At 36.4% G+C, this 12,659-nt stretch overlaps 1 protein-coding gene across 12 annotated transcripts in view; it reads left to right on the forward strand.

The window, feature by feature from the left end:
* PARD3 (par-3 family cell polarity regulator) overlaps positions 1-12,659 on the forward strand; it is an 869,174-nt gene that overhangs the window by 503,985 nt on the left and 352,530 nt on the right. For 6 of the 12 annotated variants that reach the window (XM_006888940.1, XM_006888941.1, XM_006888931.1 and 3 more), the window contains exons 11-12: positions 864-992; positions 3,338-3,376. In XM_006888940.1, coding sequence (XP_006889002.1) covers positions 864-992; positions 3,338-3,376 — 168 coding nt within the window. The remainder of the gene's footprint in view (positions 1-863; positions 993-3,337; positions 3,377-12,659) is intronic. The other 6 variants (XM_006888934.1, XM_006888942.1, XM_006888936.1 and 3 more) reach the window with 1 other exon arrangement.

Below are 12,659 nucleotides of genomic sequence, written 5' to 3' on the forward strand. Positions count from 1 at the left end.
GGAGCAGGGAGAGAGTGACTGCACTGTGAGAATTATAGAATTCGAATGCGTAGGGATGATTGAGTAGAAAGCCAATTTTCACTCAAATCATAATTAAAAATTAGAATAAAAAGAGAATAGTATTGTTTGCTCTTTTGTTTCTACTTAAGAAAACCTATGTGTTAGTGCTTTCTGGTAATGACACTGTATTCCCCATGAGAGAAAAGTGATGAGCTTCCCTAGGAACTGAATGTCATAAATCTTTTCTTCTGGCTGGAATTCTCCTAAAGCCTCTTTAAAAAGAGTGAAATGTTGTTTTCTTTACAAATATATTGTCATTATTTTGTAGTGATTATACTTTAATTTTACATTTTAAAAGGTGACATCAACTATTTCTTCATCATTTCCCTTAAAAACAAATTGAAAGTTAAAAGATTTATTTCAGAGTGGTTTTTTTAAATGTGGTTTTATGGCGCTCTATAAGATCACTTCCATTTTGTTTTGGTTAAAGAGTATCTGTATCATATGATGCCATCAACATATTTCTGTTCAAAGTCAGCAAGTTTTGTGTTAACTTGACATTTTAAATGCCCCAGTGGTTTTGGTTTATTGATGAATGCTAAAATATTTACCATTACAATTTTATGTCTAGAGAACTGGTGTATTTCTTTCTCAACTCAAACTCACACCCAGAGAGACACTGCCTTTGGGCTAGCAGCCCAGCACCCTACAGACTACCGCTCCAAATCCCAGTCTTACCCAGTTATTGATGAATTTATCATCAAATAATTTGTGCTCCACAGCAGACATGGGCAGTCCTGGGATAGGTGAGATCTTGTTTTGTTTGCCCTGAACTGCAACTGAAAACCTTCTATTTGTTTTAGGTAAACGGAGTGGATTTAGCAGGCAAATCCCAGGAGGAAGTCGTTTCTCTGCTGAGGAGCACGAAGATGGAAGGGACAGTGAGCCTCCTGGTCTTTCGTCAGGAAGACGCCTTCCACCCGAGGGAACTGGTGTGTAACTGTAGAGCTGGAGAATGGTTTCTGATGACCACGCCTCATGTGGCTGCCTTTAGCAAATGTTTATTGAGGCATATTCCAAAGACTTCCATATTTTATATTTCCCTCTGCTTAAGTCTAATGCAAGCATTCTTTCTCTTATGCCCTTTGACTTTTAGAAATAGATATCCACAGTCATGAGAGTTGGGATGTTTAAAGATCAGATGTAGAGCTATTGGCTTAGGCAGCAAATGTTGATACTGCACCGTGTTCCGATGGTCTGGTTGAATACAGAGACGTTGATTATTTCATAACTATCACTCCAAAGGCTTGGATTGAAAGCTTGCCATCTTCTCCAGTACATATGACACGTTTTTTTTACAGTACGTGTAGGTGAGCCAAATTAGGGTGTCATTTCTGTTGTGTGAAAAGCAGTATTTGTTTAAAGTTAAAAGGCTTTAAGTATCAATGCACACCCTTGACTATTCATTCCCATTATAGATAACATAATTTAGAGAAGATGTAAATGAAATTGGAAATTAATTTGCAGCCACTTCTTGCACTCTTAATGGATGCTTGAGAATGTCTTAGACTTGTTGGGGGGAGATTTGTATGGTATTGGTGTGTGTGAAATATTGTCTGTTGAAGTAACAGTTGTGTTTTTTTGTGTAAAAAATGCTAGATTTTATTTATACCTAAAATTCTATAATTAGAGAAGTTACCTAATGTTTTGTTGTGGTGAGAAACTGTTTCACTTCAACTTCATGTGGTATTTTAAGTATTTTTAAAACATTATGGTTGGATCAATTCTAAATAGCTGACATCTCTTTCTGGAATCATTTACCCTTTTTTTCTAAGTAATAATTAATCTTTATAAACTGTACTGACAAACATTTAGGGGCACAGTTCCCAAATTTGTCATATAGCCTAATTGCCTTAGGCTACAATTTCACGTATGGGTATGTCATGGTCGATAACATTTTTCTTTCATTACAATCCAGATAATTTTCCATCCTATAACTATATGATCTGTTGGTCACACATTTAACCTCTTGCAACTTTGTGGAAATTTTAGCTTGTGAAAGGCTTTAAAAAGGAACACTTTTGTTTTTAGGTAGATTTTGAACAAACTGTCGAAATGCCTTTATTTGTATTGGAAAATGTTTAATGCATTCTTTCTCAATTGAAATTCAGTTTCCCATTTTTCTCCTACTGTTATCCAATTTTGTGCTTAAAATGCCACCTGATCCTAAATCTGGAGATGCCTCTATTAAATTGTAAATGAGCACTTTAAAAAAAGGGGGGGGGAATCAGCTTTAAACATGATTTGATGGCTTTGTTTCTTCCTCACTAGATCTGAGCCTGGGCAATGGTTAGCATTATTAGATTGCCAAAGCTTGACGCACTGCTCTTAAGCAGTGTTTTCAGAGTTCTTGCCAACTTATACCCAGCTTAGGGTTATTCAGATTTTTCTCGTCCAATTTTGATTTTCCAGGCTTCTGTTTTTCCCTTCTGCTGCCTATTTTGTTGTTTTCTTTCTTTCTTCTTCTTTTTTTTTTTTTGTTAATTTATTGCTTGTGAGCTTTTCATTTACACTAGTAGGCCGCCATTCTATTGTGTACATTGTCTTTCTAGAATTAAAAGAATGAACTTTAGTTATAGAGGGCATTTGAAATATTTATTGTTGCATCACACTAGCACATTTTTATCTTCCTCTGTTTAGAGTGTCTGGGTTTAGATTCTGTGTCTAAAAGAAATACTTTTATTAAGTACTTTTTAATAAATGGACCTTTAAGTATCTGTGTAACTAATACTTTTAAATGAATGGACCTTTAAGCATCTGTGTAACTAAAGCAACTTTACATATGAAAAAAATCATATTTATCCCTTATGTAATTTTGTAAGTATAATATTCGTGGTTCAGGCTGTGGTTCAGACTGTTATTATCTGGTCTAGCTATCAAATTATCATAGGCATTATAATTTAGGTATAGTTGGGAGCATTAAAGGGAAAAAAAACCTACCACCCCCAACCATATTAGAAATAGAGCCATGATTAGGAAAAGCAGTTTGGGGGAATTTATTTCTCTTCAAAGTAGTTTATACTTGCTCATAAAAATTTACATCTGGAAAAAATCTTAATGCAAACACATACACACATACTCATGCACTTCTAAAAATATATATAACCATATTAGTGACAATTTAGAAGACAGAGTGACTCAGAAGAATAAATATAATCATACTTTATATATTTTGTGGATTCGGGGAACCAACAACGTTTAAGTAAAGCTTTATATCCCTGTGTGTTGAAGATGGCTTTGGTCAGTCTGTATTTATGTTTCTCTTCAATTCTTCTAGAATGCAGAGCCAAGCCAGATGCAGATTCCAAAAGAAACGGTAAGAGCTTTGTCTTTTGTAGGATGTACAGATGTTGAAAAGATAAAATGAAACTAACCTCTTACTAATTAAACACGAAATTCTGTATCTTCCTTCTCTTTTCATGGCTCATAGGAGGTAATATGTAGGTTTATGAAATCCCCAAGTGGTCTTATTTTAAAATGATTTATTGCTATTTCCCCAAACCCAGTGTTTTGTGATTATTTTTTTGCTCCTTGGGCATAGAGAAAGAATGAAACGTTATGAGTAACTCCCCATTCATTGTTTAATCAGAGTGAATCATGATTGATGAGCCTAATGACAAATATGGAAGGTAGTTTAGAAATTGTAAAATGCCAACTTATAAACGACTACAAAATTTAAGAAAGGAAAACCAAAACTTGACTCAGTTGTAGGGGGAAATTCAGGGAGAGCTGAAAGAATACAATAAATATATATCACAAACACTAAAATTAGAACCATGTACCAGTAATTAGAATAAACATTTCATTTGCCACAATAACGATAAAGGAAGTAATTTCTAATCAAGCACTCCCAGATGAGGTTAAAAAACCCAAAATAGTTTTGTCCCCTGCAGAAGACAAATCTTAATACAGACTGAGGATGAAAGAGCATGTTGAGTTCCAGCAGGCAGCCAGTGCTGTGAAAGTTAGATTTCAATATCAGTATCTATGAAAGTATTTTAGTGTAATTACAATACATCAGAAACGAAGAGGGGGTATTGTATACCAACATATAATATAATATGTTCTTCAGTAGCAATCCAATATTCAATCTTTCCTACATCAACCTAATTCCTAGATTTGTTCATGATGTGATAGAATTTAAAAGCTTAGGGAGCTCTGGTGGCCTAGTAGCAAGAAGCTGCACTGCAATCCCAGAGGTAAGCGGTTCGAATCAATCAGATGTTCTACTGGAGGAGGGGCAGTCTCCTCCTGTACGAGCCAGATCCAATTTGACGGTACACACACACACAAAAGAATAAAATTTTTTTTAAAAAATTGAAAAGCTTCTGTTTTTAAGAAGGTAGTTAAAAAATCTTACTTGCAAGGAAATAATGTAATAAAACTATAGCTGTAACAGGTGACTTTAATACACATCCTCTCCCAAATTGATTTGCCTACCTCCTAAAATACAGATATATAAAATATATTAATAGCATGATGAGCAGGTTTGATTTTCTATACATATTCTTTTCCAGACAACTTTGCACTCAGTATACAAGCAAATAAGAAGCATGTTATTTTTTAGATATTTCATGATTACAAAAAGCGATCACAAACTAGGTAATAGATGAAAATCAGTAATCATAAGAATTTTGCACATTTATAAACCTAGATTGTAGAACATGTGTAGTGTGTGTGTGTGCCTGTGTAAATAACTATATTAGACACCATTTATCAAAACCAGGATTCTGTGTGTGTGTACACGTGCATGCATGTGTGTGTGCATGGTATTTTTTAAGACAGTAAGGGCGACAAATTGAATCTTAAGAATATAAAGAATGAAGTAGGACAAATACATCAGTTACACCATAATTAGATCAGCTTAATACTGTTATAAGTTTAGATAAATAGATCATTTGAACAGATTGGAACCTCTAGAAACAAGCATGAAATGTATATTTATGCATGCCTGAACATTTGCTTTCTGTGCGTTTTAAACATTACATTTTAAATGAATGGTCAAGAATGGGTTATTTAGAGTTGAGAACATTTGACCATTCACTTGTAAAAGATAAAATTATATTACTCTTCCTCATCATACACAAAAAAGAAATCCTCGCTTCTTACTTATTTTTGTAATCCCTTTGACTGTTCCTACACATTTGTTTATGATATTAAGCCTGAAAGTAGATCATTCACTTTGGATTTTGAATGTTTGTCCAAGCATGACAACCCAAAATGTCATAAGAGAGTAGACTGACAGGATTATTTAAAAATTATATAAAAATGGAAATGTTTCTGTGGCAGTAACCATGAAAGACAAGCTGTGATGGGGGAATATTTGTATCTGCATCCTCAAGTGAAGAATAATTTCTTTTGTAGTTTGGACTCTTAAAGTCATAGCATTTTCATTTGTTTATTTTTTGTAAATGGGGTGACTTCATATGAACTGCACTGGTTGAAACACAAGAAAATCTAAGGAAATAAGAGATGATACAAGTAGTAAATGTAGGCACTATCTAGCAAAATATATAGTCTGCCTTGTTGAGGAAACAAAAGACAAACCATTATCTTCATAATTGTTGAGGGGAAAAGAAACATTGCTTTAGATGTTGTATTAAGAAACAGTCTGAGGAGTGAGCTGTATGAAGAAGAGCAAGGCATCAGGACTAGAAGAAGGCAATAGTCAAGAAATCCAATTATTAACATGCATTACTGCAAATATGTAGGGAAAATACCTCTTTGGAATGTTAAGTGATCAAAGATGTTCCTTTGAAGACTTAAGGTGTACTTGGGTACATATGTAGTGTGTGTGTGTGAGATAAACATATATAACACACACTGTATATTCAGTTGCTTTGTATGCATATGACTAAACCATAAACTACGAAGACCTAAGAGAAATGGAAGCATTTGCATTGTGCTTTGGAAAAGACCACAGAGTATACCATGAACTGCCAAAAGCACAAACAAATCTGTCTTAGAAGAAGTACAGGTAGAAAATTACTTGGAAGTGAAGATCATGAGACTTCAGTTCACATATTTTGGACAAGTTGTAAGTAGGCACCAATCCTGCGAGAAGAACATCATACTTAGTAGAGGATCAGTGACAAGAAGGAAAAAAAGAAAACTCTCAACAAGATGAATTTACAGTGATGGCAACAATGGGCTTAAGCACAGCAGAGGTTGTGATGTTGGTGCAGGAATGGTTAGGGATTTGTTGTACATTCAGTCACAAGAGTCACACACAGCTCCTTGACACTTAGCAACAGCAACAACAGCATAGTTAAGGTGAAATTTCCAGTTCTCGGAGAAGGACATCACACATTTAAAGGTGGAGGGAAAGGAAGATCCCAGATAAGATGGATTGACACTGTGACTGGGGTAACAGGGGCAGGTGTAACAGAGGCAGTGAGATTGGCTTAATGTAGGGCAAGGTTGAGAGCTATTTTATATAGGGTCGCTATGAGTTGTAGTTGACTCGATGTCACATAACGACAACAATAACAAATGACTAAGGAGCTTTGCTGCTTGAATGGAAGATTGAAGATTCCTAAGCTCCCAGAGATTTCTTTTTAAAAAAGAAAAAAAAATAGTCTGATATTTGCTTGCAAAAAAATTAGTCTTTTTGAAATTCCTATTCTAGTATACATGAGGTCATCATGAGTTAGAATTCATTTCTTCACAACTGTTTTTGGGGGTTTTCCATATAGAGTTGAGCAGAGCCCCATTGTTGAGTACTACAGAGAGGCAGTCTAGGTTGGTTTAGGGTCTAGTATAATCATGGGGTGGGATAGACTCAAGGTCGTATTTTGGTTCCTGTGGATTTAATTTTCCTTAGCTTCAGCTTGAACTTTCATATGAGTAGTTGGTGATCTGTTCCACAATCAACACCTGGCTTAGTTTTCACAGTTGATATTGAACTTCTCCAATGGTTTCTTCCACAGATATAATTGATCTGATTCCTGTGCATACCATCAGGTGAAATCCATGTGTATAGCCTGCATTTTCCTATAAAATGTATTTGCAATGAATAAGTCATGGTGCAAAATTCTGTCATTCTATCTCCAGCTTCATTTCTGTCACCAAGTCCTTGTTTTTCAACTACAGATCTTTATTCTCTGATCCCAACTTTTGCATTCCAGTTACCCATTATCAATGCATCTTGAATTGCATGCTCGATCTATTTCTGACTGCAGAAGTTGGTAGAAATTTTCTATTTCCTCTTCTTTGACTCTGGTTGTTGGTGCATGTGTATGAATGATAGTGGTATTCACTGGGCTTCCTTGTATGTGTATGGATATTATCCTGTCGCTCACAATAATCTATATCAAGATGGATCTAGAAATGACTTTTTTAACTATGAAAGTAACCCCGATGGGAAAGTCACCTGTCAGAGACCTCTCCAAAGTACTGAAGAGCATTGAAGTCAGTCTGGAGACTAAGGTGCAGCTGATACAGGCCATGGGCTTTGCAATTGCTGTCTATGCATCAGAGAACTGGACAACAACTATTGATGATAGAAGGAGAATTGATGCTTTTGAGCTGTTGTGTTAGAGAAGAGTATTGTATATGCTGTGGACTGCTAAGAGAATGAACAAGTTCATTCTGGTTTGGGTTAAACCAGGCTGCTCCTTGGAGACAAGAATTCTGAAGCTTTGTCTGACATACTTCGGACAGGTAGCAAAGCAAAGAGGGACCAATCTTGGAGAGGAATGTTATGCTTGGGAGGATGGAGGGACAGTGCAGGAGAGTAAGACTCTCAATGAGATGGATTGACTCAGTGCCTGGGGTCAAAGGGGTAGGTGTGTCAGAGACAATAAGATTGGCACAGGATAGAGCAGGTTTTAGGGCTGTTATACATAGGGTCACTATGAGTCACAAGTCACTCAATGGCACATAACAAAAACAACAACATAATCATGGTATAGAGGGACATCTCAAGAAGGGAAGACCCTCGATGAGATGGATTGATTCAGTGACTGGGGCAATGGGGGTAGGTGTGTCAGAGACAGTAAGGATTGGCACAGGATAGAGCAGGGTTTAGAGCTATTGTACATAGGGTCACTCTGAGTCACAGGTGACTTGATGGTGCATAGCCACAACAATAATCATGGGGTATATTCTAATCTAATATAATAGGGCAGAATTCATATCCATTGCCCATAGAGTTGCTGTGAGTCATAGTTGACTTGATGGCATCTAACAACAGTAATCACTTAGCTCATTCACCCTAACTCATTGGATATCATAGCCCTGACCATCCAGGACATTGTTTTACAAAAGTAGAGCGAGCAGTCCCAGTATGAAGACTAGATAAACAAAGATCAAAAGCACACTACTAGATGGCAGTGCCACAGAAGCAATGAATTAAAACCAGAGCCATCTACCGAACTACTCAGTAATCAAGTTCAGTAGTGTCACATTTTTTTGGAATCAAGACTGGCCCCTTTGAGCTGGCTAAATCCCAGAAGTTCTTGAACAATTCAGTGGGAGGAGAAGCCTTCCATAGAGGTAGTGAGCTTCTAGGAAACCTGACACATAGAAACCACAGCTTCTTCTATCTTGAAGACACTCAGACAGATGGATTGACAGTCGCTGCAAAAATTTGGTTGAGGATATTGTCAATTGTGCGGTTGTTGAAGGGTGAAGCAGCATTTTGTTTCATTGTACATGGGATTCCTGTCGGTAGGAAATAACTCAGCTCTGCTTAATAACAGTGCACTGGTAGCTTAGTGGCAAGAAGCTGCAGCGCAGTCTCAAAGGCATGCGGTTCAAATCCACCACCTGCTCTGAGGGAGAAGGATGGGCAATCTCCTCCCATGCAATTAACTCTGCTGGAGGGTAGCTATTGGCTGGTTCTGACTCAATGGTACACAACAGCAACAACCATTAAGAAACACAAAGCTTATTGTGATTTCTGCCTTCCTTCCTTACAAGCCTGTGCTTATAATAGTAAGCCAGGTCAGTGACACTGTTAATCTGGAAATAAAAGAAGTGATAGATGCATGTGTTGCATGCTTTGCTTCTCATCTGAATGCTTTTATTTGTGATGAGACTTTTATAGTTAGAGTCAAAAGCAAAATCTGTTTTAAAAGTGTGCTCCATTTGGGTTCTTTGGGATTTTTGTTGTTACTGTTTTGTGCCTTTTTACATCATCTATGATTCTGCACTCTTTCTGTATGGTACCTTTTTAAGTTGTAAATGGCATCTTGGCAAAAAGTATAATTAAAAAAAATTAACTTGAGAGCCTTTGCTAGTGTTTGTCTTTTTGTCTGTCAAGTATTTATTCTAGGTGTTGAAAATACTGCCAGTTCTTGCTGCAAAGTAGAATTCAAGAAGGACTCTATGAGAAGGATTTGCTGTTTCTATTAGCCCTTGTTAGAGCTTTGCTTAAATTAGGAGGACTTGAAGCGCCTATTGCAAAGGATCAAGGAATACATCCTTCAGGATGGATTGCATCTCAATGTCAAGAAAACAAAAATTGTTATCACTGGACGATAGGCAGCGTCACAATGAATGGAGAGAAGATTGAAACTTTCAATAGCTTCATGTTGTTTGGATCCACATTTGTCACCCTTAGTAACAGCAGTTTGGAAATAAGGAGACACATTGCACTGGGAAAGTCTGCAGTTAGGGACCTTTCCAAATTATTGAGTCGTAATTATGTCATTTTGAGGATTAAGGTGTGTCTGATTCAGGCCATAGTCTTTCCGATCACTTGCTATGCATCGGACAGCTGGACAAAAAATAAGGTTGTCAGAAAAAGAATTGACACCTTTGAGCAGCAGTGTTGGAGACGAGCACTGAACATCACATTGATGGCCAGGAAAACAGATGTGTTGTGGAGAGGGTGCAGCTGGTGAACTCTTTGGAGGCAAGAATGATGAGATTTTGCCTCACTTGCTTTGGGCATGTTGCTAGGAAGGGCTATTCTTTGGAGAGGGATATGATGCTGGGGAGTTTGGAGGGTTGGTGAAGGAGAAGACGACCTTCAACTAGGTGGATTGATACAGTGATTGCTGCAATGAGCTCTTGTGTGTCAGAAAATGTGAGGATGGCACAGGATAGAACAGGGTTTCTATCTTTAGTTCATAGAGTGGCTATGAGTCATACTCAACTTGATAGCACCTAACAACACGTGCTTTGCTTTTGTTTCAGTTTTGAATAATATAAAAGCTCTTGTTATCATTTTTGTTCAGTGACTAGAAGAAAAGTAAAAGCACCTATGAGTTCACCATAAATCTGAATCTAGTGTCAAATTTTATTAAGTGCAGATTTTGAAACAAACTACATTGTATCCATCCACTCTAAATTGTGGAGACGATACCCTTGAATAGGATTATATGGGTTTGTTGGGTTTTTTTTTTCTTGAAGAATGATATTATTGTGATCAGACTGAAAGAAAGTAGAAATATTTCCTTTCACCTTTAAAAGTTAACATTGCTTGTAACTTTGAAGTACTATCAATGACTAACACTTGCTCATCTATTGCCTTGAGTTCTTCATGCTCCGTGTACTGGAAATCACTCAGAGGAATCCTTCATTTTGGAACTTCTATTGGTAATCGGAGACGGGCATTAAGCAATTCATACAAAATAGGGGTCCAGCTTATGATAGGTGAAATTCTGCACATTTTGAAAATGCATAGAGTAAACTCAATTTCTTAGTCTTACCTGTATGTCTTTGAGTATTTTTCTAAGAGAATTTAATAGTGATTTGCTCTTCTTCTGTGCACAGTCTTTCATCCCATCTGGTATCATTTGCGTAGATTATCTTCTGCTTCTAACTGTTCTGACTAAACCAGGGAGCAGCCTTGCAGTTCCAAGCTAGCACAATCACTATTTGTTTCTTTTTATTAATAATAACGCTAGGTTAAGTGTTAAGTAAAACAGGACTTTTGACAAGCAATGTCAAGTTATATGCCATAAATCCTTTACTTTTTGATAACTTCATTAGCAATAGAAGAAAGTTTCCATTTCACTTCTACATTGTTGGATATCAGTATTTCAAACCAAACAAACAAATAAATCATTAGCAATTTGGTAACTATTTTATTGCTTAATTAATCTGTGTATTTTTTGTTTCGGGTAGGATCTCATCTGGTCCACTTAACTTTTACTTTTCCACTTTTGTTGAGGAACTCTAGTGATGTAGTGTATATTACTTAATGAGTTGCTGACCAAAAGGACATATTCATTAGGCCTCTGTTTTCACTGAGATAGGTACTCTGTTATCAATAAGATTTAAAGCCTCAGAAGCTTCATGTAGAGTTGTCATGAATCAAAATCTACTTGATGGTTGCAGGTTTGCTCTTTTGGTAATTTTTCTTTATCCTTTTTATTAGTTCCCCATCCCTTTGTTATTTGTTCTGGGAGTATATTTATTTGTTATTACTTGACCAGGGTAGTAAAAATATTGATGTTTATGTTCAAAATATTAATTATATAGAAAATGGCAGAATTTGGAAGACTTTTTTATGAATTGTGGGGTGATACTTTTTGTTTGCACAGCCAGTAACTTTCTTTGTAGAACACATAGTGGATATCAGATTCACTTCTTCAATTGTTTAGTCTCTTTGGAAACCATTTGAGGGCCACTTTGTGTTGGCATCAACTCAAAGACAGTGGGTTTGCTTTTGGATCTGTTGTCGTGCATACATGTGCTGCGTTTCTTTGTTACTGTTTATAAAATTTTAGACACTCATAAACATTTTCTGTGTTGTGAGAGTTAGAAATGATATTTCTCATGATTAGAATGTCTACTACTTAACATAATCGTTTTATTTGTTCCCTTGGAGAAAGCCCATGATGGGGTTATCTGCAGAAGACAAGCTGCCTGTTGACCTGATATTCTGTTAGTGGTGGTGTTCATACTATTATTTGGAGAAGATATTCTAGCTTTGGTGATATTTTCTTGTTAATTTTTTTGTTTTAATTTCATAGCAGATTAAGCATGCATTTTTTTCTGTTGCTTTGAGGATAATCAGAAAGTAAATAGATCTCATAATGCTCATTTATCAAATAGTTTCTATTCCTAATATGTTGTTGTTGTATATGATGTTGACTCAAAACCAACTCGTAGCTGATCCCCTAGTGAATTTTCAGAGGATGTAACTCACTCAAGAGGAGACTGTTCATCTCTCTCCTGTGGAGCGGCTGGTAGACATAAACCATGTATGTTAGTTTTGTCAGCACAGCTCCTGAGCTTCAAGAGGCCAGTGGAATAACTGGTAAAATAAGAGCTGTTTGATTGCATTAATGGGAAAATTCATTAGAATGACCATACTTGTAGCTACTTGAGTGACATATAGAATGCATAAGCTTGCACATATTCTTGATCATGCCATACAAATGGCTAGAAGAGCAAATTAAACATATTTATTTCATTTCCATGAAACTTAAATGGGTCATGTGTTATTATGTACCACTGAGTGGGAAAAAATATCATAGCTGACCCTCTGGTAGATTTTCAGAAGCACAAAATTGCACAGGAGGAGATTCTCTTTCTCCGCAGTTGAGTTTGAGCACTTAACTTCTTACAACACTTAAATCCACCAGAGCTCCCTTAAATGGTTCATAAGGAGGTTATAATGTTTGAACCGACTAACAATCAAG

Source organism: Elephantulus edwardii, unplaced genomic scaffold, assembly GCF_000299155.1.
Source record: "Elephantulus edwardii isolate Elephantulus edwardi_28Jun2011 unplaced genomic scaffold, EleEdw1.0 scaffold00073, whole genome shotgun sequence".
Classification (NCBI taxonomy): Eukaryota; Metazoa; Chordata; class Mammalia; order Macroscelidea; family Macroscelididae; genus Elephantulus; species Elephantulus edwardii.